Consider the following 21,402-nt stretch of genomic DNA (forward strand, 5'->3'; position numbering starts at 1 on the left):
TTCCCCTGTTGATTAGTTGTCACACACACTAGTTACCTAAACCATGGAGTAATTATCAGGTTGAATGCCTACTCCTACTCTTCTTTTCTTGATCAGGGAAAGTGCATAGCTGTATTATCTGAACCCCATAAGCTATATGGTTGCATATCACATACCCGCAAAAAATAAAAGTCTTGACTGTTTTTATTTTTTTATATATTGTAGAATTGAGGATACAAATGTGTACATTAAATTAACTGAATGCTGCATTTATATGAACTGATCAAGATGCAAGGGTCATGCTTGGGCAGCTGTCGAATGCGCAGGCCAGTATGTCTCTATAGTCTCGAGATATCCTGAACGAGTCGTAAACTTCACCATCTCTGCCTTTTTTATACTCAAACAACAGATTTGAATGATCAAATGCTGTCAACTTCACAAATCCATGGTCATAATCCCTGAAGATACTCCATGTAGTTTGGATGGGGGTAAAATCTGAAAGGCTTGCTCCAGCTCCTCCAGCAGCTACGTGTATAGTTCCATTCAAGGCACCCTTATAAAAGTGCTTCTCATTGTTTGTACAAATATTCTGCAGTAAACAAGGAAGTGGTGTCTTTGCATCAGTCAAATAAAAGAATGTGGAACCATTTTAATTAGTAAGAAATAAATGTAAATATGATGGGTGGAAACATCCTATATATTTGCAGTCTGCTTTAACTAAATGTCGGATGATAGGCAAAATAACATACTAAGATTTGCGCCTCCTTTTACAATAAATGAAAGAAGATCAAATCGGGAAGTTCAAAAATAACCTGGTAGATGGGACACGTCCGCTCGTAGTTATGAACATGGCCAAAAATGGCTATATCAACTTTATACTTCTGCCAGAGTTTTTGAAGGCTTTCCCTACCCATAGGTTCTGCAAAAGATCCCTTATTAGCGTAAGAAGAATCTGAAGAATATCCCAGTACCCGATGAGCAAGGAAGATTAGCCATGGTTGTTTTTGTCTGTCTACAGATGCTAGACAATGTTCAATGAAGTTATATTGCTCGGTTCCCTCCCTCCAATCGTGTTCTGTATCAGCTATGCAGAACCGGAACATACCATAGTCTGTAGAATACCTGAGAGAAGAAAACAAGAATACTGAAACTAGTACAGAGGTTGGTCAAACTCTGTATAACAACCTCGTTTGTTCTGACATTTTTTTTATGTTAATAGTGAAGTGTTGTTATAGAAAACATCTATGATAACATAACATGAAAAATTGATTCCAATGAAAACTTGACCGTTATATTGAAGTATTGTTATAGAGAAGTTTGACTGTATCTGAGAGGACGGTTCGAACAAGTATATAAGTAGTGGATGGGCTAGATTCAGGATTTTGTCCTACTTTCGACTCCTATTTTATTTTCCCTTTTCTTTGGTTCATCAACTTTTTTTTTCAAGGTAGATTCAGTTCTGCAAAGACACTGTTTCAAAGCTAACAATCATTGAAGGAGAGCTTCCTAATTCACGGATAATGATCAAATGGAATTTTTCAAAAGAATATATTCCATGAAGAGAAAAGATTGGGGCGGTCACAGAGATACCGTGAGTTTCATAGTTGAGCAATGATGATATATCCCAAGAGTCGGAAAAAACCCCTACAGAAACGAAATAATCAGATAGGTAAAATCACCATACCAGAACTTATCCCTGTTCTCTGTGGGAACGTAAAACATATTCTGAACTAAAACTCCACATTCTCCACCTGAATCCATATTGCCATAAAATGAGCCCGTATCAGGCCAGTCGCGCTCATGGTTGCCACTGCAGAATGAAGTAAAGAATTACCACAAAGCCAGCAGAAAATTCTTAAACGTTCAACAACAACAACAACCCAGTAGAATCTCACTAGTTAAACGTTCAACAAGGTTCTCCTAATTAGAAATGCAGTGTACCTAGCAAGCATATAAGGTATAGTTGAAGCGATTGGCTCAATTTGCGAAGTAAACTGATCCCACTGTGAAATGTAGCCGTTGGCATAACAGATATCACCAATGTGGAACACTATATCAATGTTCTTTAAATCATTAATTAGCTGATTGGTAGTGTTAAGAGCGCCAGGTTGAAATTGATTATATTCATTGGAGCCATCAGCTTCATCCTGTAGTACGTAATAAAGAAAAAGCAGATCATTACAAGATCAGCCTGATTAGAATAGTTAATTTTCAGAATGCTTAACCAGTTGTTTGGAACTATGATTTTGTGAAGGAAAGCAAACACAAAATGAAAAATACCACGAAAGTTGAATTTGGTCCTTGAACAAGGAAAAAAGTAATTTGAATAAACTGTTTTACTTGTCTGGTTTCCAATTTTATCCAAGAAAGAAAGAACTACCAAATTGACATCTACAATTTACTATAGAGTTTCTGGTAATAATCTAAAAGTTACAGGGATGAGTAGACAACAACAACAAAAATCCCAATGAAATATCATAAGTGGGGTCTGGGGAGGGTAGTGTATACGCAGATCCTACCCTACCCTGGGAAGGTAGAGAGGTTGTTTCCAAAAGACTCTCCGCTCGAGAGGATGAATAGAAAACAATCGAATAGCCAGAAAAATGATAACAACAATGTAAGAACCAGAAAAATAGATGGAAGAAAGCAATATCACTACCAATAGCAACAAGCAGTAACTACGACAAGATACTAGAAAACCACTGGGATGAGTAGAATTACTTTTAAAACTTGAGGCAAGGCTACCAACTGAACTAGTTGAACATAAAGACACGAAATGATCACAATTCTCTATGCTTTTAGACACCTGTGTATTTAAGTAGTGACATCATAACTCACAACTATGACAACTAACAGTCCTAACTAGTTGATCTATCCGTCTTGAGTCCGAAAATCCAGTTGGATGATGAATCGGATATGGGATTTGCACCATAATTGAGCACTTACCTAGAAGTGCCAGACTATTGCGAATATTGTCATTTTTCTTTTTCCTCATTCTCTCACCTTCGTCAGAAAGGTGCTTATCCTCAAAATAATTTGAAAATTTTGCATTCTTATGCTACTTTGCTATTGAGAAAAGCTTTTTTCTGGCCTCTCTTCCCCGTGAACTTGACAATCCAAATGGAAAGATAACAAAAGCTTCAAAATTAGTACTCAATAAAATAACATGTAGCAGCACAAAAGGAATGCAAATCTATGTGAAAGGATCAAAATTAAAGGTTATAGCAATGTAACTAAATCTGAAGATGTTACCTTTCCCATGTCCCCGAAAATGACAACACGTTGTAGAGAATTTTGACCGGGATAAGGAGATGATTTAAATTGATATGTCTGACTCCAAATATATGTGTCATTGAAGAATCGATGACCAATCTTGTAGGTATACCTGCAAAGACAAAGATGCAGTGTGATCCTGAATTTCACGTACTAAAACAACAAAACATAACACTCACAGTTCTATAAAAAGTACTAGCTCCAACTCATCTATAAATACAATGAAGACAATTTTCGTTTTAGAAGTATAACATTTTGACATGGAGTTTTGGAATATTAAGTAAAATCCAAAGCTCCCATAATGGAAGATAGAAGTACACCTGCCCAAGAACAGTTTTCAATGTTCGCTCATTTATGGAAGAATGAAAACATGTATTTATACGCAGTTGTCGCAGGCATGGATAGAAAACATACAGCGAGTTCGGCCAAAGTTCTTTTAGTAAACTAGTGTGGATGAATCCAGGATCACGCCATCCAACAGTTCGTGCTGGTGCTCCTGCAAGTGGCATCATATTTGAGAAATACCACTGACGATCCACCTTAACATTTGACACAATTAAATAACATGCTTTGTAGGATATGTTGATTCTCGGGGTAATGCATGGTTCAAGATTAGTTTCTGTATGACAAGCATAGAAAGTGATCTACTGCGCGAGAAATTTGAATATGTCAAAATTATATGAACTAAGTCATACCTATGTTTTACCTATGATTATTCTTCATGCTAGTTCTCTAACAACTAATCAGTTGGCTCTATCCAATTAACTCCAGTAAGCGTGTTAGCCGTGATTACCCCATTTTTATTCTATACCCAAAAACATCCTCAAATGTAAGAGAGTTCAACGCACCACACATGCTGCTGCGATCAAATGTCAATGTTCCTGCTGGAGTACGCCCCTTTTGTCCTCCGTTTCGACCCCATTCCACGAAAGGTTCTGCTTCGTTGATTCCATATCCACTTGTCCACGTCACAGTCATCTGAAAGTCCAAAGAAGGTTGTTTCCTCAATTTATTTGTGAGACACATATGGAATAAAGATAGTTGACTACAACCTAGTCCACAAAAGCTAATTTCTGATACAATTAACAAGGCACTGATACTGCAAAAAGGATCCTGCCTACAGAAATTAAAAATAAATATTAAGCGGCCGAAAGCTTATTTTGACCTCTGTTTGCAGGGAAAGAAGCACTTACTTCACCCCATGTCTTTCCTTGTGCTAAGCGCGGGTATACTGGTGCATTTGGATTTGCAAAGGCAACTATGTTTGATACTGCAACCAGCTTTGGCTGTTGGATAAGGAGATAAATTAAGTAAAATGAGATCATTACGAAGTTATATGTTATATAAAAACACTGCAAAAACAGGAAAGTGAAAGAGGAATAGAAGGAAATCCACACACAGAAAGAGACAGATGAAAGAGACGATTCTATACAGTTGTAGAGATCAATACAATGAACATAGCCACAAAACAAAGACAGAAACTACTCTATTTAGGTTCTGAAGTTTTGAAAGCTCAAAAGCTTTGCAAAATTGAATTCAAAGATAAAGTGGATCAGGAAATTATTTAAGTTGTCTACAAAAGGAACAAAATCAAGCTATAAGAGAAAGTTTGGTCCAGGTAATAATTTGTAAGTGATGAGATAATTTAACATGCAAGTTAGATATTCTTGAAGAAAAGTACATAGTAGTGATGGAAAAATATATACATAAAGTTGCATTCAGAGCAAAAATGCAAACTCTGGACAGAATTGACAAGGGTAAGAAAGCTATGAATATACACTGAAGAGTCCACCAGAAAACAAGGCAAAAGAAAAGTCTGATCTCTGGTTAATCAATTGAAGCTTCAGTGATCCTTTCCCTGTGTCTTTGTAGCGACGGCTCGAGTAATTGGCATATTTATACTGCAGGAAAAAATGCAAGTATGGGACAACCATGGTTAATCTTTATCCTTTCATCGAAGAGAAATTTTTGGATCCAAATCTACTGAAACCGAGTAAGAACACCAACCTTTATAGGTGCTGTACACAAGAATGGTGGAAATGTTCTTGGATTATCAGGGAAGCAGCTAGATGCACTAACCAAAAGAAAAAGTCATGGTTATGCGTCAAATGACAGATTAAAGCCACCATATTCACACGATATTACCAAAACTTCACTACTAATATTCTCAAAGGGACAAGGATTTTAGTTTTTAACTCAAATGTTTAGGTAGCTGTTCAGTTAGGAACAAGATTTGATGTATGAACTTCTAGTCATAAAATAGTAACAAAGAGTACGAGGAAAATATGAAAGTTGTGGATAAGTAGGAAATCATACTGGTAAGTAAAATGATGCAGTTCAACTTTTTAATATCAAATTCACTTTGTATTGCCAAATATGTCTTTTATCGAGACCATGCAATAGTTTGATTAAAAATTGATAACTGCATGAAATTTTACCTGAAATTGCCTGGAGAAAATACCCCAATCCAATCACCGGCCGAGGGATTTGAAATGCTGTACTCTAGAACAACCCATTCTTTGTTTTCGCCCTGCAATTTGAAGGGAAAATTTAACAATGAAGGGGAAAGAATTACAGTATATTCTCATTTGCAAATCTAGACCAAATATGCCATTGTTTATTGAAGACCTCAGGAAATTCAACTGTAAGAAAAGATATGAGAGCTTACTTTAACCCCAAGAACTGAAGGAGTGGCTTTAATAGAAGCATGAATGTCAAGGGAAAGAACGGTCTTATGAATGGCGATCTTTGAAAGAGGATGCTCCCCATGACATGTTACCCCTTGACGGCTAACCAGAGTCAACATAATTGAAAGAAAAGCTACTAAAGTTCCCATTGCGTCCAGCGCAAAATCTGAAACCAATGAAACAGTATTAATTAGAATAGAAAATCAAGGGAAAATGACGTATCCAGTATTGAAGATAAGATATCTTTCGAAATTTAATAACATGATTAAAACAAGTATAGCAACACTAGGTGTATAACTAGCCAATTGAATCATTTATGCCTTGCATATAATCATGAAACCAAGTTCAACTCCCTGCTTGAACCCCAAAAAAGAAAATAACATATGCTAAGAAGGACAGCCCGGTGCGCTAAGCTCCCGCTATGCGCCGAGTCAGGGGAAGGGCCGGACCACAAGGATCTATTGTATGCAGTCTTGCCCTGCATTTCTGCAAGAGGCTATTCCACGGCTCGAACTCGTGACCTACAGGTCACATGGCAGCAACTTTACCATTTGCTCCCCTGATCCTAAGAACTTCCCTAAAAATTAACTTTTGCAAGCATGGCCAGTTCCAAACAAGGATAAAGAAGGAGAATGTTGATAACTTAGTTCAAAAATAGTCTTAACTATAAATAATCGTCGGTGCTCCCACCTACGCACGTGCTTAAGTAGCGCAGAATGATTGCAGGCGATTCATATAGTCGACTACAACTAGTTTGGGATTAGTGTATAGTTAGATTGATTGATCTCAATTATCTCAAAAACACTCTTAACATGGTGTGATATCGTCTGCTCTGAGACAAAATTACGTAGGTTTACCAAAAATGCCTCAATCTATTAAGACTATCCTCAAACATAGTACTAATTTCTTTTGTCGAACTTTTAATTAGGGACTTTGTCCGGACACTAACGAAAAATATCTGACTAAAATCATGACCAACCATTATGTCTGTATCCAACAAAGCAAATACATACAGCAATAAATCAGCAAGTTTGGTATCCAATAAAAACTGGAAACAGTAAATTCAATAGAAAATGAAGAATAGAAAACTAACCTTAAACTACTTGGAATTTGAATGAAGTTCAAGATACAAATTTAAGTAGCACGTGGGAACAAATCCATAAAGCTAAAGTTTTAGTGAAGATTTTAGCAGCTTAATTTAAGGGAGCAAGAAAAGCTTAGAATTTAAGGGGAAGATCCAGTCCATTACGTGTTTTCTGGAAGACGATGAAGTGATTATTGTCTTATTCATAATGATTGTGACATCTTATGATTCCAAAGAATTATTCTTGGAATCATCACTTTGTACTTCTCTGGTGTAGCTGAACGATGATAGGACGAAATATATACTAACTTTTTAAAGTTATTTATATGAGTAAAATAGGTAAATTTTTTACTTCTTTTAGAATATTTATTAGAGTAATAATGGTAAAAATAAAAAAATAATTAAGTTCTTGATTTTCTAAAATGACAAATATTTTGAAGTAACTATATTAGCAAAAGTGACAAGTAATAGGGCTAGAGGAATAGAATAGATTTCATACAAAATAATAAGATATTCTCTAAGCCATTTTTTGGTATTTAGTAGATTGAAATATGTATTATCACATAAAAGTAAAAGATTGGTGTGTTTTCCATGTCGATTGAAGAAAGTAATATTTTAGAGATTTTGTAAAGTAAATTACTTAACGCATAAACATTATATGTTATATTCAATAGTTCTGCATGAATCTTGTAAGAAAAAAAAATACTTTAAAAGTTTAAGACAATTAAATACAAAAGATTATTTCATCAACGAAGGCACATTATATAAAAGTTCACTCTATACGAATAATACACTAGATTCAACTAAAAATTTTACTAGTTCATTTAATGAATTTTATTCCTTTTTAGTTGCAAGTTTTTTCCTTGATATTTTGGTTCTCTATAAAATTTAAACAAAACCAAAAGGGTCATTTTTTTCACATGCTATTTGAGAAATTATAATTAAGGAATTATTTACGCGACGAATAATAATAATTTTGTGGGTGATATTCCTCCTCTTAATTTTGTAACAAACAACTTTGACATGTTTATTGCATAGTACACGAGCATTAAAAATTAAAATTTTATCAGTAACGGATTACATTACTCGAATCTTTATGATAATACACTCTTTTAGATTACCTATACGATATAACTTTTTATCCGTAAAATTGTACAGTTGAATTTATACGTGGTTTCTAGACAAGTAAATTAATTTGATCTTGAAATAATACAATAATTGAATAAATGTACAATACTTAGCCTTGAAATATAGATGAAACAACAGAGATGAAGGTTTCGGGAACAAGATTTCCGGGCACAGCAATGATGAGATCAAAAAGCAAAAAAATAAGATTGTATTAAGCTTCGTATAGAATATAGTATAAGTTTTGCCAGAAAATTTGTGTCCCTTACAATGATAATTGAGCTCACTATTTATAGTTATCTCTAGGGAAGGAAGTCATAGAATCATGTCCTCCTTAAATATTAATTATGAGGATCATTGATGAAAATGTAACGGTGAATATAAATGCCAAATTCTCTGTAACGGACCGTCGCTCTTAATGCTGCAGAATATTCCCTATTAAATGTTACCGGGCGTAGAGCATTTAATACACCTTTATGAACGTTATCCTTTCCGGTGACAAGTGGAATGATTGCATTCGATTTTCGGCCATTCCTGTCTTGGGTTCCACGTGTCCTCCCTTTAGGCGACCACGTGTCCTCCCTTTAGGCGACCACATATCATATCATATTTCACCCTATACATATAGTCCCCCTACTTTTCGGTGACATAACTTTATATTACCGGAAAGTTGGTAGAAATACCTTTTTGGCATGACTTACTATAACTATCTCTGAAGGTCCCTCACAGTTGATTAGGCGCACGTCTCTCCACATTTAATACCCCGAACACGCGTCATCCCATGATTCAGCACGGCTTTTGCCAATTATCGAGATAATCATGGCCATGAATTTAGCCGCTAAAATTTTGCTTATACGCCACATTCTTTTCCTTTTCGTTTCATAATTTCTCAAACTCCTGATTTGCATCTTTGCTTTCTATTCTTCCTCTAGTTTTCTTCAAACACAAAACCTTTTCCATCTTATTTTTCAATGGCTTCTTCCTATAAGTGAGTTGGTTATACAAAGAACAAAACCGAGGACTTTGTTCCTCCAACGGTGGGTTCCATCATCCCAAGAAGACTTAGTACTTCAAAGGATTTTGAAGAGAAATTCCCTACTGCTAACCCTCATACATGGGTTATTAGTAGGTACCCTTCTTCCATTCGTCCTTCCAGTATTTCTATTATGAATGAGGATTGTCGTTGTCATGAGTTAGATATTATTGCTCATAATCTATCGGAGCGAGTGACCATTCCCAAGGAAGGTTTAACATACTTTTCTACGTATCCCTTTACTTTGGGTGCGTTTTCTTTGAGCGGGTACCTTGATTCCGTGATTGTGGAGTTTTGCCTTCCTTACCAGGTGTGTTTGGCACAGGTAAGTCCTTAAATGTAGAGGACGGTCGCCTGTCTTCGACGTTTGTGCCAAGAAACTGGAGAGGAGCTAACATGTAACGATCCGGCCGGTCATTTCAAGAGTTATAGCCTCGTTTCTCCTATTTCTGTTTCTTTTTGTGTTCTTCAGCTATATTATGATAGATCGGGTTAGTTGATTCAGGTCCGGTGCAGTTTCGGAGTTGAGGCACTTAGTCTCTTTATTAGAAAATTAAGTTGGAAAAGTCAACAGGATGTTGACTTATTTGTAAACGATCTCAGATTTGAATTTTGATGGTTCCGTTAGCTCCGTTAGGTGATTTCGAACTTAACAGCGCGTCCGAAATATGATTTGGAGGTCAGTGGTAGAATTAGGCTTGAATTGGAGAAAGTTTGAATTTTGGCGATTTTGGTCGGCAGTGGAAATTTTGATATTAGGGTCGGATTGGATTTTTGGAAGTTGAGGTAGGTTCGTGGTGTCATTTCTCACTTGTGTACAAAATTTGAGGTCATTCGGACGTGATTTGGTATGTTTCGGCGTCGTTTGTGGAATTCAAAAATTTTTGAGTTCATTAGGCTTGAATCCGTGTGTTATTCGTATTTTTGGTGTTGTTGAAGGTGATTTGAAGGTTATATTAAGTTTGTATAATGTTATGGGACGCGTTGGTATGTTTGGTCGAGGTCTCGAGGGCCTCGGGGTGGTTCCGGGTGGTTAACGAGAGGTTTGGGAATTTGGAAATAAAGCTGAACTGCTGCTGCTGGTGTTTTGCCGCACCTGCGGAGAGGGAGCCGCAGGTGCAAAGGTGCAGAAGCACTTGGGGAAGTAGCAGGTGCGGGCAAGGCTAAGGTGGACTGGAACCGCAGGTGCGAAAAGGTTGTCGCATCTTCGAGCCCGCAGGTGTGAGACCTGGGACGCAGATGCGGAAGGGGGCAATTTGGCTGTCTTCGCAGAAGCGGGGGGGGAGGGGGGGGGATGCGCAAGTGCGCTTCCGCAGGTGCAAGATTTGGGCACAGATGCGGAACCTAGGATCTTAAGTGAGTTCCGCACCTGTGATGGAAATTACGCAGGTGCGGCGTCGCAGAAGAGGAAAAAGGACCGCATGTGAGTTTTCGCTCGGCAGATTGCATAAATAGGAGATTTCGCGAATTTTTGTTCATTTCCACCATTTTCAACTCGGATCTTGGAGCATTTGGAGTGATTTTTTGAAGGGGATTCAAGGGTTTTTACAAAGGTAGGTTGCTTGAGCTCTAATACTCCTAGCTATGGTGTTTTCCCGTTATTTTACCACCTAATTAGTAGGATTTTTGAAGTGAAATAAGGGGTTAGGGCTTGGGATTTTATAGAGTGTCATTTGGGATTTTAGGGACCAAATGATGTCATATTTTGATGAAATTCGTATGGTTAGACTCGTGGGTGAATGGGCTTTCGGGTTTTGTGACTTTTGTCGGATTTCGAGACGTGGGCCCGGGGGCCGGATTTGAGTCGATTTCGGATTTTGGCTATAATTTGGTATTTTTCTTGTGGAATTGATTCCTTTAGCCTATATTGATTGTATTATATTACTTGTGGATAGATTCGGGACGTTCGGAGGCCGAATTGAGAGGCAAGGGAATTTCGGAGTAGGACTTTTCTTGGTTTGAGGTAAGTAACATTTTCAAACTTGGTTCTGAGGGTTCGAGACCCCAAATTATATGTTATGTGATTGGTATTGAAGTGACGCACATGCCAATTGACGGGCGTGCACCGTGAGAATTATGACCTGGGTGATTCCATGGCACCGTTTAGTGACTCTATCCTATTGATATCCATGTTTTCATCAGGTGATAAAGTAGTTGAGCTATAGATCGTGCTAGATATCATGTTTAGGCTTTGTGCCGATATTGCTTGGACCCTTAATGGTCGTTTTTTGCTGTCATCTCACTAGTTTCATTTGCTATTCCATACTCAGTCATGATCATGCATTTTTTTTATATCATATCTCGGTCTCAATTATTTATTGATTCATCATATCATTATTCTGAGTTATTTTTTGTGACATTGTGGGCCCGTGGTGAGACTGGAGAGGTTGATGACTGAGTGAGGCCGAGTGCCTGGTTATGAGTGATAGTTATGGGATCGGACTGCACGCCGCAATGGTTATATTGATGATTATGATAGCGCTTGGGTTGTAGGAACCCTTCTGGAGTCTGTAACACACACCTAGTGAGCGCGGATGATATTATTGAGGGATGGATTTCCCTAGACATGGATTTGTCCGAAGTACTTGATACCTGGAGATGGATTTCTCCACAGGGTTGGATTGCCCTTTTTCCTCGGTACTGGTGACTTATAGTCAGTGTTGTATATGTTTCGGGATGGATTTTCCTGGGCCGGACGGCCATATACAGTATCGAATAGTTGAATACTTGAGAGTAGAGCACATGGTACATTTCATACAGTATGTGCATTGGCATGTAGAGATAGCTGAGTTGTATACCTTACTCTGTTCAGATATGTATTTCCTTTACTATTTGAGCTATATATTTGACTTGAAAGCATGCCTACGTTTCTGCACATTTATTTCGGTTATACCTGTTGCGGTTGAGTTCGTCACTACCTTTCAGTCCAAAGTTTGAACTTGTTACTTACTGTGTTGGTGTACTCACGTTACTCCCTACACCTCGTGTACGGATCCAGGCGATACCGGTCATAGCGGCGGTTGTTGATTGAGGATTCTAGAGTTCTGGAGACTATCAAGGTAGCTGCACAGCGTTCACGGGCCTTGACTCTGTAGTAGACTGTATTTCTGATCTAGACGCTCATTTACTCAATGACACCCTCATTTGGGGTTGTATTATATCACTTTGGGATTTTTATATGTTTTAAACAGTTTTTCTTAAATGTTAAATGCTTTCGTTAACGTTTTAAAATTTATTGTTGTTGGTGTTGGTTGTTGAGTTGAGGCTGGCCTAGTTCCACGATAGCCGCCATCACGACGGTTGATTTTGGGTCGTGACATGTTGGTATCAAAGCCTAGGTTACATAGGTCTTACGAGTCATGAGCGGGTTTAGTAGAGTCTTGCGGATCGGTACGGAGATGTCTATACTTATCTTCGAGAGGCTGCAGAAACTTTAGGAAAATTTCCACATTCTTGAATTCTTATCGTGTGAATCTGTTGATTCTGGTAACTAAACATCTGTTTTTTCATTCTCTCACATATGGTGAGGACTCGTACTACCGGGCAGGATGGACAGCCATCAGTACCACCAGTCGGGGCCGCGAGAGGCCGAGGGCTCGGTAAAGGCTGCGGTAGGGGCAGAGGTGCAACCCGCACAACAGCTGGGGCAATACCTCCTAATACACCAGTTGCCCCAGATCAGGACCAGATTCCAGTTGTTGATGCACTAGCTCAGGCACCACTTGTGCCTATTGTGATTCCAGGCCTTCAGGAGGCCTTAGCTCAGATTCTGACCGCGTGTACTAGTCTTGCTCAGGCATTCTCTGTTCCGGCTGCAGCAGCCACTTATTGGGCCGGGAGAGGTACTCAGACTCCCACTGCCCGCACACCAGAGCAGGTGGTACAGGGATTCCAGACACCGGGGGCACCACCAGCCCAGCTGGTTGCAACTGCTCAAGACTATGTGGTTCCTGCTATGCCTGAGGATGAGCAACGTATATTGGAGAGGTTTGAGAGACTCCAACCTCCATCTTTCAGTAGTGCAGGGGGAAAGGATGCACATGGTTTCTTGGACATGTGTCAGAGGATACTCCATACAACAGGTATTCTGGAGACCATTGGGGTCTCGTTCACTACCTTTCAGTTCTCTGGGGCTGCATTCAGTTGGTGGGAGGCTTACGAGAGGCATAGGCCGGTCAGCGCAACGCCCCTTACCTAGTAGTAGTTCTCCGTTATCTCGCTGGAGAAGTTCATGCCTCAGTCCCGCAGAGAGGAGCTGTGCAAACAGTTTGAGAAGCTTCATCAGGGTGATATGTCTGTGACGCAGTATGAGATGCGATTCTCGGAGTTATCCCGTCATGCTATCTGGTTGGTTCCCACAGACAAGGAGAGGATCGGGAGGTTTATAGATGGCCTCACTTATCAGATGTGATTGCTTATGACCACAGAGAGAGGGTCTGATTCTACTTTTGATGAGGTTATCGATATTGCTCATCAAATTGAGATGGTTCGCAGTCAGGAGAGGGTTGAGAGAGAGTCCAAAAGGCCTCGTGGATAGGGTGGATTTAGTGGTACTCCTTCTTGGGGTCAATTCCAGCACGGTAGAGGTTGTCATTTCAGGCATACTCAGACGGCTCGCCCCAGTGCACCGAGGTGCATCATATGGTCATGGGCCCCATAGTTATCAGCAGGGCCAGTCATCATTCGGTGCGCTACCATCTCAAAGTTCGTCGCATGCACCATCAGCTTAGGGTTCATCTATGTCGGAACCTTCTAGCGGTTATTCTAATGCTCGGGGTTCCCTTCAGTCCTAGTGGTCGGTAAAGGTTGCTTTGAGTGTGGGGATTTGGGTCATATCAAGATGTATCGTCCCCGCTTGACATGAGGTTCATCTCAGCAGAGGAGTCAGTCTTTGACTTCGAGCACCAGTTCCTCCACCACCCGCTCAGCCAGCTAGGGGTGGAGCTCAGTCAGCTAGGGGTCGCCCGAGAGGGAGGCCGATCAGGGGGTGGCCAGGCCCATTTCTATGCCCTCCCAGCCAGACCAGATGCCATTGCTTCAGATGCTGTGATTATAGGTATTGTCTCAGTTTGTCACAGAGATGCCTCTGTATTATTTGACCCTGGTTTCACTTATTCATACATTTCCTCATATTTCGCTCATTTTTTGGATATGCCCTATGAGTCTTTAGTTTCATCTGTTCATGTATCTACTCTTGTGGGTGATACTATTATTGTGGACCGCATATATCGGTCATGTGTGGTGAACATTGGGGGTCTGGAGACCAGAGTGGATCTTCTGCTGCTCTGTATGGTCGATTTTGATGTGATATTGGGTATGGATTGGTTGTCTCCATGTCATGCTATTCTAGATTATCACGCTAAGACTGTGACGTTGGCAATGCCGGGATTGTCGAGGGTTGAGTAAAGCAGTTCTGTAGGCTATGTTCCCAGTAAAGTGATTTCATACTTGAAGGCTCAGCGGATGGTTGAGAAGGGTTGCTTATCTTATTTGGCTTTTGTAAGGGATGTTAGTGTAGAGGTCCCTGCTATTGATTCTGTTCCAGTGGTGCGTGATTTTCTGGATGTGTTTCCTGCAGACCTACCGGGCATGCCGCCTGACAGGGATATTGACTTCGGTATTGATTTGGTGCCAGGCACTCAGCCCATTTCTATTCCACCGTATCGTATGGCACTGGCGGAATTAAAGGAGTTGAAGGGACAACTTCAGGAACTCCTTGATAAGGGGTTTATTCGGCCTAGCGTGTCACCTTGGAGTGCACCGATTCTATTTGTAAAGAAGAAAGATTGTTCTATGAGGATGTGCATTGACTACAGGGGGAAAGGGTGTTCTCCAAGATTGATTTAAGGTCTGGGTATCACCAGCTGAAGATTCAGGATTCGGATGTTCTTAAGACAACTTTGAGGACCCGAAATGGCCATTATGAGTTCTTAGCGATGTCTTTTGGGCTGACCAATGCCCCAACAACGTTCATGCATTTGATGAATAGTGTATTCTAGCCCTATTTGGACTCATTCATTATTGTATTCATTGATGACATCCTGGTGTATTCTCGTAGCCAGGAGGAGCATACTCAGCATTTGAGGATTGTATTGTAGAGATCGAGGGAGGAGAAACTTTATGAAAAGTTCTCCAAGTGTGAGTTTTGGCTCGGTTCAGTAGCATTCTTGGGGCACGTGGTGTCTGGTGAGGGTATTCAGGTGGATCCGAAGAAGATAGAGGCGATGTAGAGTGGGCCCAAACCATCCTCAACCACAGAGATTAGGAGTTTCCTTGGTTTGGTGGGCTATTACCGTTGCTTTGTGGAGGGATTTTCATCTATTGCATCGCCCTTGACCAAATTGACCCAAAATGGTGCTCCATTCAGGTGGTCGGATGAGTGTGAAGATAGCTTCCAGAAGCTCAAGACTGCTTTGACCACAGCTCCAGTTCTAATTCTGCTGTCAGCTTCATGTTCTTACATCGAGTATTGTGATGCTTCGAGGATAGGTATTGGATGTGTTTTGATGTAGGAGAGTAGGGTGATTGCCTATGCCTCGCGCCAATTGAAGACCCATGAGAAGAACTATCATGTCCATGATCTTGAGTTAGCAGCCATTGTTCATGCCTTGAAGATTTGGCATTATTATTTGTATGGGGTTCACTGTGAGATCTATACTGATCACCGAAGTTTCCAGCATCTATTTAAGAAGAAGGATCTTAATTTGCGTCAGCGGAGATGGTTGGAGCTTCTTAAGGACTATGATATCACTATTCTATACCATTCGGGGAAGGCCAATGTGGTGGCCGATGCTTTGAGCCGCCGGGCGGAGAATTTGGGGAGTTTAGCACATCATCCAGCAGCAGAGAGACCTTTGGTATTGGATGTTCAGGCCTTAGCTGGCCAGTTTGTCAGATTGGATATTTCGGAGCCGAGTCGGGTGTTGGCTTGTGTGGTCTCCAGGGCTTCTCTTTATGACCGTATCAGGGAGCGTCGGTATGATGACCCCCACCTGCTCGTTCTTCAGGACATGGTTCAACGAGGTGATGCTAGGGAAATGACTATTGGTGATGATAACGTGTTGAGGATGCAGGGACAGATATGTGTGCCTAATGTAGATGGGTTCCGGGAGTTGATTCTTGAGAAGGCCCACAACTTGCGGTATTCCATCCACCCGGGTACCGTGAAGATGTACTAGGATTTGAGGCAGCATTATTGGTTGAGGCGAATGAAGAAGGATATAGTTGGGTTTTTGACTTGATGTCTCAACTGTCAGCAGGTTAAGTATGAACATCAGATACTGGGTGGCTTGCTTCAGAGGTTAGATACCCCAGGGTGAGAGTGGGAGCGGATCACCATGGACTTCGTAGTTGGGCTCCCATAGAATTCGAGGAAGTTCGATGTTATTTGGGTTATTGTGGATCATATGACCAAGTCCGCGCACTTCATTCCAATTGGCACTACTTACTCTTCAGAGCAGTTGGCTGAGATTTACATCCGAGAGATTATTCTCCTGCATGTTGTACCACTTTCCATCATTTCAGATAGGGGCACTCAGTTTACATCGTAGTTTTGGAGGGTAGTGCAGCGAGAGTTGGGTACTCAGGTTGAGTTGCACACAGCCTTTCACCCTCAGACGGACAGATAGTCCAAGCGCGCTATCCAGATATTGGATGACATGTTACGTGCTTGTGTCATTGACTTTGGGGGTTCATGGGACCAGTTTCTGTTGCTCGCGGAGTTTTCATTTAACAATATTTATCAGTCGAGCATTCAGATGACTCCGTACAAAGCTTTATATGGGAGGAGGTATAGATCTCCAGTGGGATGATTCGAGTCGGGTGAGGCTAGGCTCGTGGGTACATACTTGGTCCAGGATGCATTAGACAAGGTGAAATCGATTCAGAAACGGCTTCGCGTAGCGCAGTCTAGGCAGAAGAGCTATGCGGACAGAAAGGTATATGATGTGTCTTTCATAGTTGGGGAGAAGGTGTTGCTGAAGGTATCACCCATGAAGGGTGTTATGAGGTTTGGGAAGAGGGTCAAGTTGAGCGTATGGTTCATTGAGCCTTTTGAGGTGCTTCACAAGGTAGGGGTGGCTTAAAAGCTAGACTTGCCACCCAGCTTGTCGAGTGTGCATCCAGTGTTTCACGTTTCTATGCTCCGGAAGTATATCGGAGATCCGTCCCACGTTTTGGATTTCAGCACGGTTCAGTTGGATGGTGGTATGACTTATAATGCGGAGCCGGTGGCCATTTTGGATCGGCATGTTCAGAAGTTGAGGTCAAAGGATATAACTTCAGTAAAGGTGTAGTGAAGAGGCCAGCCTGTGGAGGAGGCCACCTAGGAGACCGAGCGGGAGATGCAGAGAAGATATTCACACCTATTTGAGACTCCAGGTATGTTTCTAGACCCGTTCGAGGACGAACGTTTGTTTAAGAGAGGGAGGATGTAACGACATGACCGGTCGTTTCGAGAGTTATAGTCCCGTTTCCCTCATTTCTACTTCTTTTTGTGTTCTTCAGCTATATTATGATAGATCAGGTTAGCTGGTTCGGGTCCGAAGTGGTTTCGGAGTGAATTGAGACACTTAATCTCTTTATTAGAAGCTTAAGTTGGAAAGGTCAATCGGATGTTGACTTATGTGTAAACAATCTCGGATTTGAATTTTGATGGTTTTGTTAGCTCCGTTAGGAGATTTCGTACTTAGGAGAGCATCCGGAATGTGATTTAGAGTTCCGTGGTAGAATTAGGCTTGAATTGGCGAAAGCTAAAATTTTGTCGATTTTGGCCGGCAGTGGAAATTTTGATATCGGGGTCGGATTGGATTTCTGAAAGTTGGGATAGGTTCGTGGTGTCATTTCTAACTTGTGTGAAAATTTTGAGGATATTCGGACGTGGTTTGGTAGGTTTCGGCGTCGTTTGTGGAATTCAAAAATTTCTGAGTTCATTAGGCTTGAATCTGTGTGTTATTCAAGTTTTTGGTGTTGTTGAAGGTGATTTGAACGTTCGACTAAGTTCGTATGATGTTATGGGACGCGTTGGTATGTTTGGTCGAGGTCCCGAGGGCCTCGGGGTGGTTCCGGGTGGTTAACGGGAGGTTTGGGAATTTGGAAATGCAGCTGAACTACTGCTGGTGGTGTTTTACCGCACCTGCGGAGAGGGAGCCACATGTGCAAGGGCGCAGAAGCACTTGGGGAAGTCGCAGGTGATTGCAAGGCTAAGGTGGACTGGAACCGCAGGTGCGAGAAGGATGTCGCATCTGCAAGCCCGCAGGTACGAGACCTGGGGCGCAGATGCGGAAGGGGGGAATTTGGCTGGCTTCGCAGAAGCGGAAAGAGATGCGCAGGTGCGCTTCCGCAGGTGCGAGATTTGGCCGCAGATGCGGAACCTAGGATCTTAAATGAGTTCCACATTTGCGATGGAAATTACACAAGTGCGGCATCGCAAAAGCGAAAAAAGGGACCGCAGGTGCGGTTTCGCTGGGCAGATTGCATAAATAGGAGATTTCGCGATTTTTTGTTCATTTTCACCATTTTCAAGTCTGACCTTGGAGCGTTTGGAGTGATTATTTTGAAGGGGATTCAAGGTTTTTCACAGAGATAAGTTGCTTGAGCTCTAATACTCCTAGCTATGGTGTTTTTCCGTTGTTTTCCCACCTAATTGGTAGGATTTTGAAGTTAAATAAGGGGTTAGGGCTTGGGATTTTAGAAAAGTAATTTGGGGATTTTAGGGACCAAATGATGTCAGATTTTGATGAATTTCGTATGGTTAGACTCGTGGGTGAATGGGCTTTCGGGTTTTGTGACTTTTGTCGGATTTTTAGAACTGGGCCCGGTGGCCGGGTTTGAGTCGATTTCGGATTTTGGCTATAATTTGGTATTTTTTTTATGTGGAATTAATTCCTTTAGCCTATATTGATCGTATTGTATTACTTGTGGCTAGATTCGAGACGTTCGAAGGCCGAATTGAGAGGCAAGCGAATTGCGGAGTAGGATTTTTCTTGGTTTGAGATAAGTAATATTTTCAAACTTGGTTCTGAGGGTTCGAGACCCCAAATTATATGCTATGTGATTGGTATTGAGGTGACGCACATGACAATTGACGGACGTGCACCGTGAGAATTGTGACATGGGTGATTCCATGGCACCGTTTAGTGACTTTATCCTGTTGATATCCATGTTTTCATCAGGTGATAAAGTAGTTGAGCTATAGATCGTGCTAGATATCATGTTTAGGCTTTGTGCCGGTATTGGTTGGACCCTTAACGGACGTTTCTTGCTGTCATCTCACTAGTTTCATTTGTTATTCCATACTCAGTCATGATCATGCATTTTTTTTATATCATATCTCGATCTCAATTATTTATTGATTCATCATATCATTGTTCCGAGTTATTTTTGTGACATTGTGGGCCCGTGGTGGGACTGGAGAGGTTGATGACTAAGTGAGGCCGAGTGCCTGGTTATGAGTGACAGTTATAGGATCGGGCTGAACGTCGCACTGTAACACACCCCCAGTAAGCGCGGCTGATATTATTGAGGGATGGATTTCCTTGGACATGGATTTGTTCGAAGTACTTGATACTTGGAGATGGATTTCTCCACAGGGTTGGATTGCCCTTTTTCCTCGGTACTAGTGACTTATAGTCAGTGTTGTATATGTTCCGGGATGGATTTCCCTGGGCCGGATGGCCATATACAGTACCGAGTGGTTGAATACTTGAGAGTGAAGCACATGGTGTATTTCATACAGTCTGTGCATTGGCATGTAGAGATAGCTGAGCTGTATACCTTACTCTGTTCAGATATGTATTTCCTTTACTGTTTGAGTTGTATATTTGACTTGAAAGCATGCCTACGTTTCTGCACATTTATTTTTGTTTTACCTATTGAGGTTGAGTTCGTCACTACCTTTCAGTCCAAAGTTTGGACTTGTTACTTACTGAGTTGGTGTACTCACGTTACTCCCTGCATCTCGTGTGTAGATCCAGGCGATTGAGGATTCTCGAGTTTTGGAGACTATCAGGGTAGATGCACAGCATTCGCGGGCCTTGACTCTCCTTCATAATCTTTGTCGTACTTTCAGTTTATATCTCTAGACACTATAATAGACTGTATTTCTAATCTAGATGCTCATGTACTCAGTGACACCCTGGTTTTGGGTTGGATTGTATCACTTTGGGATTTTCATATATTTTAAACAGTTTTTCTTAAATGTTAAATGCTTTCGTTAACGTTTTCAAACTTATTGTTGTTGGTGTTGGGTTGTTGAGTTGAGATTGGCCTAGTTCCACGATAGGCGCCATCACGACGATTGATTTTGGATTGTGACATAACCTTAGCTCATATGATGAAATTTTATTCCCCCAAAATCTTCCGTGGGGGAATGATAAACCTTTGCAAGGGTGGCCACCATGCTTTGCTGTCTAGCATGGATGATGACAACGACCGTGGGTGGATGGAACGGTTCGTTGCAATTGCCACCAACGACATTATTCCGACAACTGATTTATCCTTTCCGACTACTTGGAACCGCACTCGTAACTCGATGGATCCCATTGGTGGTAGCAGGTTTAGACCGGTGGGTTCAAACAATTTTGGATGTCACGATGCCCGAAACTTGTTTATGGAAAGAACTAGCCCTTAATTATGGGTGGAAGGCCAAAAATCATGATAATTTTAATTTACATTGCTTCCATTATGAAGAACTTGATTGAACCCTTCTGACTTTGTTCATGAAATTAGGTCTACCTGCGGGCTCTGTTGTTGTCCCCGAGGTTGACATTTTGGCTGATCATGCTGATGCAGTGAGGCTGCTTCAGGAAGCACTTACTCGAACAGGTATCTCCGAGCCTGCTTCGGGCGCAAACTCTTCTTTACGGAGTCCCCGGTCGGAGGATAAGCAACCAAAGAGAAGACATTCCTCCGCGGTTGGGGAAAAGAATAAGAGGGCAAAAACTGATGCCCCCGAGTCATCTCCAGTGGCGATGACAACTGGTCCTCCTTCCGAGCCGATCATAGACACCGTGATGATTGATGATGATGAAGAACATGTTGATGAGGGATCTTCTTTACATATAAGGTGACGATCCTCGTCATCTCAACAGGATGCTCGACCTGTTGAGATAGTTACACTAACGGAAGATGATGTCTCGACACTATGGGGAGAATTTAATTTGGTAGAATATGCCAACTCTCATTTTCGGGCCCCAATTGTTATAACCGGTGTTGCGGGGCAA

General features: G+C 41.2%; 2 protein-coding genes across 2 annotated transcripts in view; one reads left to right on the forward strand and one right to left on the reverse strand.

Moving 5' to 3' along the window:
• Positions 1–21,402, forward strand: part of LOC107804511 (polypyrimidine tract-binding protein homolog 2) — a 120,384-nt gene that overhangs the window by 83,707 nt on the left and 15,275 nt on the right. The gene's annotated exons all lie outside the window — the stretch shown is intronic.
• On the reverse strand, positions 166–7,317 carry LOC107804539 (putative inactive purple acid phosphatase 1). Its single transcript, XM_016628452.2, has 13 exons — positions 7,033–7,317; positions 5,921–6,105; positions 5,691–5,782; positions 5,260–5,326; positions 5,031–5,153; positions 4,446–4,538; positions 4,101–4,230; positions 3,667–3,748; positions 3,232–3,364; positions 1,921–2,126; positions 1,664–1,789; positions 792–1,101; positions 166–568 (listed from the first exon to the last, which is right to left on the reverse strand). The coding sequence occupies exons 2-13, from the start codon at positions 6,086–6,088 to the stop codon at positions 263–265; spliced, it is 1,836 nt and encodes a 611-aa protein (XP_016483938.1). The 5' UTR covers positions 6,089–6,105; positions 7,033–7,317; the 3' UTR covers positions 166–262.

Source organism: Nicotiana tabacum, chromosome 4 (genome assembly GCF_000715075.1).
Source record: "Nicotiana tabacum cultivar K326 chromosome 4, ASM71507v2, whole genome shotgun sequence".
In the NCBI taxonomy this organism is placed as follows: Eukaryota; Viridiplantae; Streptophyta; class Magnoliopsida; order Solanales; family Solanaceae; genus Nicotiana; species Nicotiana tabacum.

Bases quoted from the DNA above. Each gene is read 5' to 3' on its own strand.
- LOC107804539 (XM_016628452.2), bottom strand. From the start codon at position 6,088: ATGGGAACTTTAGTAGCTTTTCTTTCAATTATGTTGACTCTGGTTAGC. The intron at 4,539-5,030 runs GTATATTCATAG...CTTATCCAACAG, and splicing joins TTTCTGGTGGACTCTTCAGT to CCAAAGCTGGTTGCAGTATC. The intron at 1,790-1,920 runs GTACACTGCATT...TTCATTCTGCAG, and splicing joins ATACCTTATATGCTTGCTAG to TGGCAACCATGAGCGCGACT.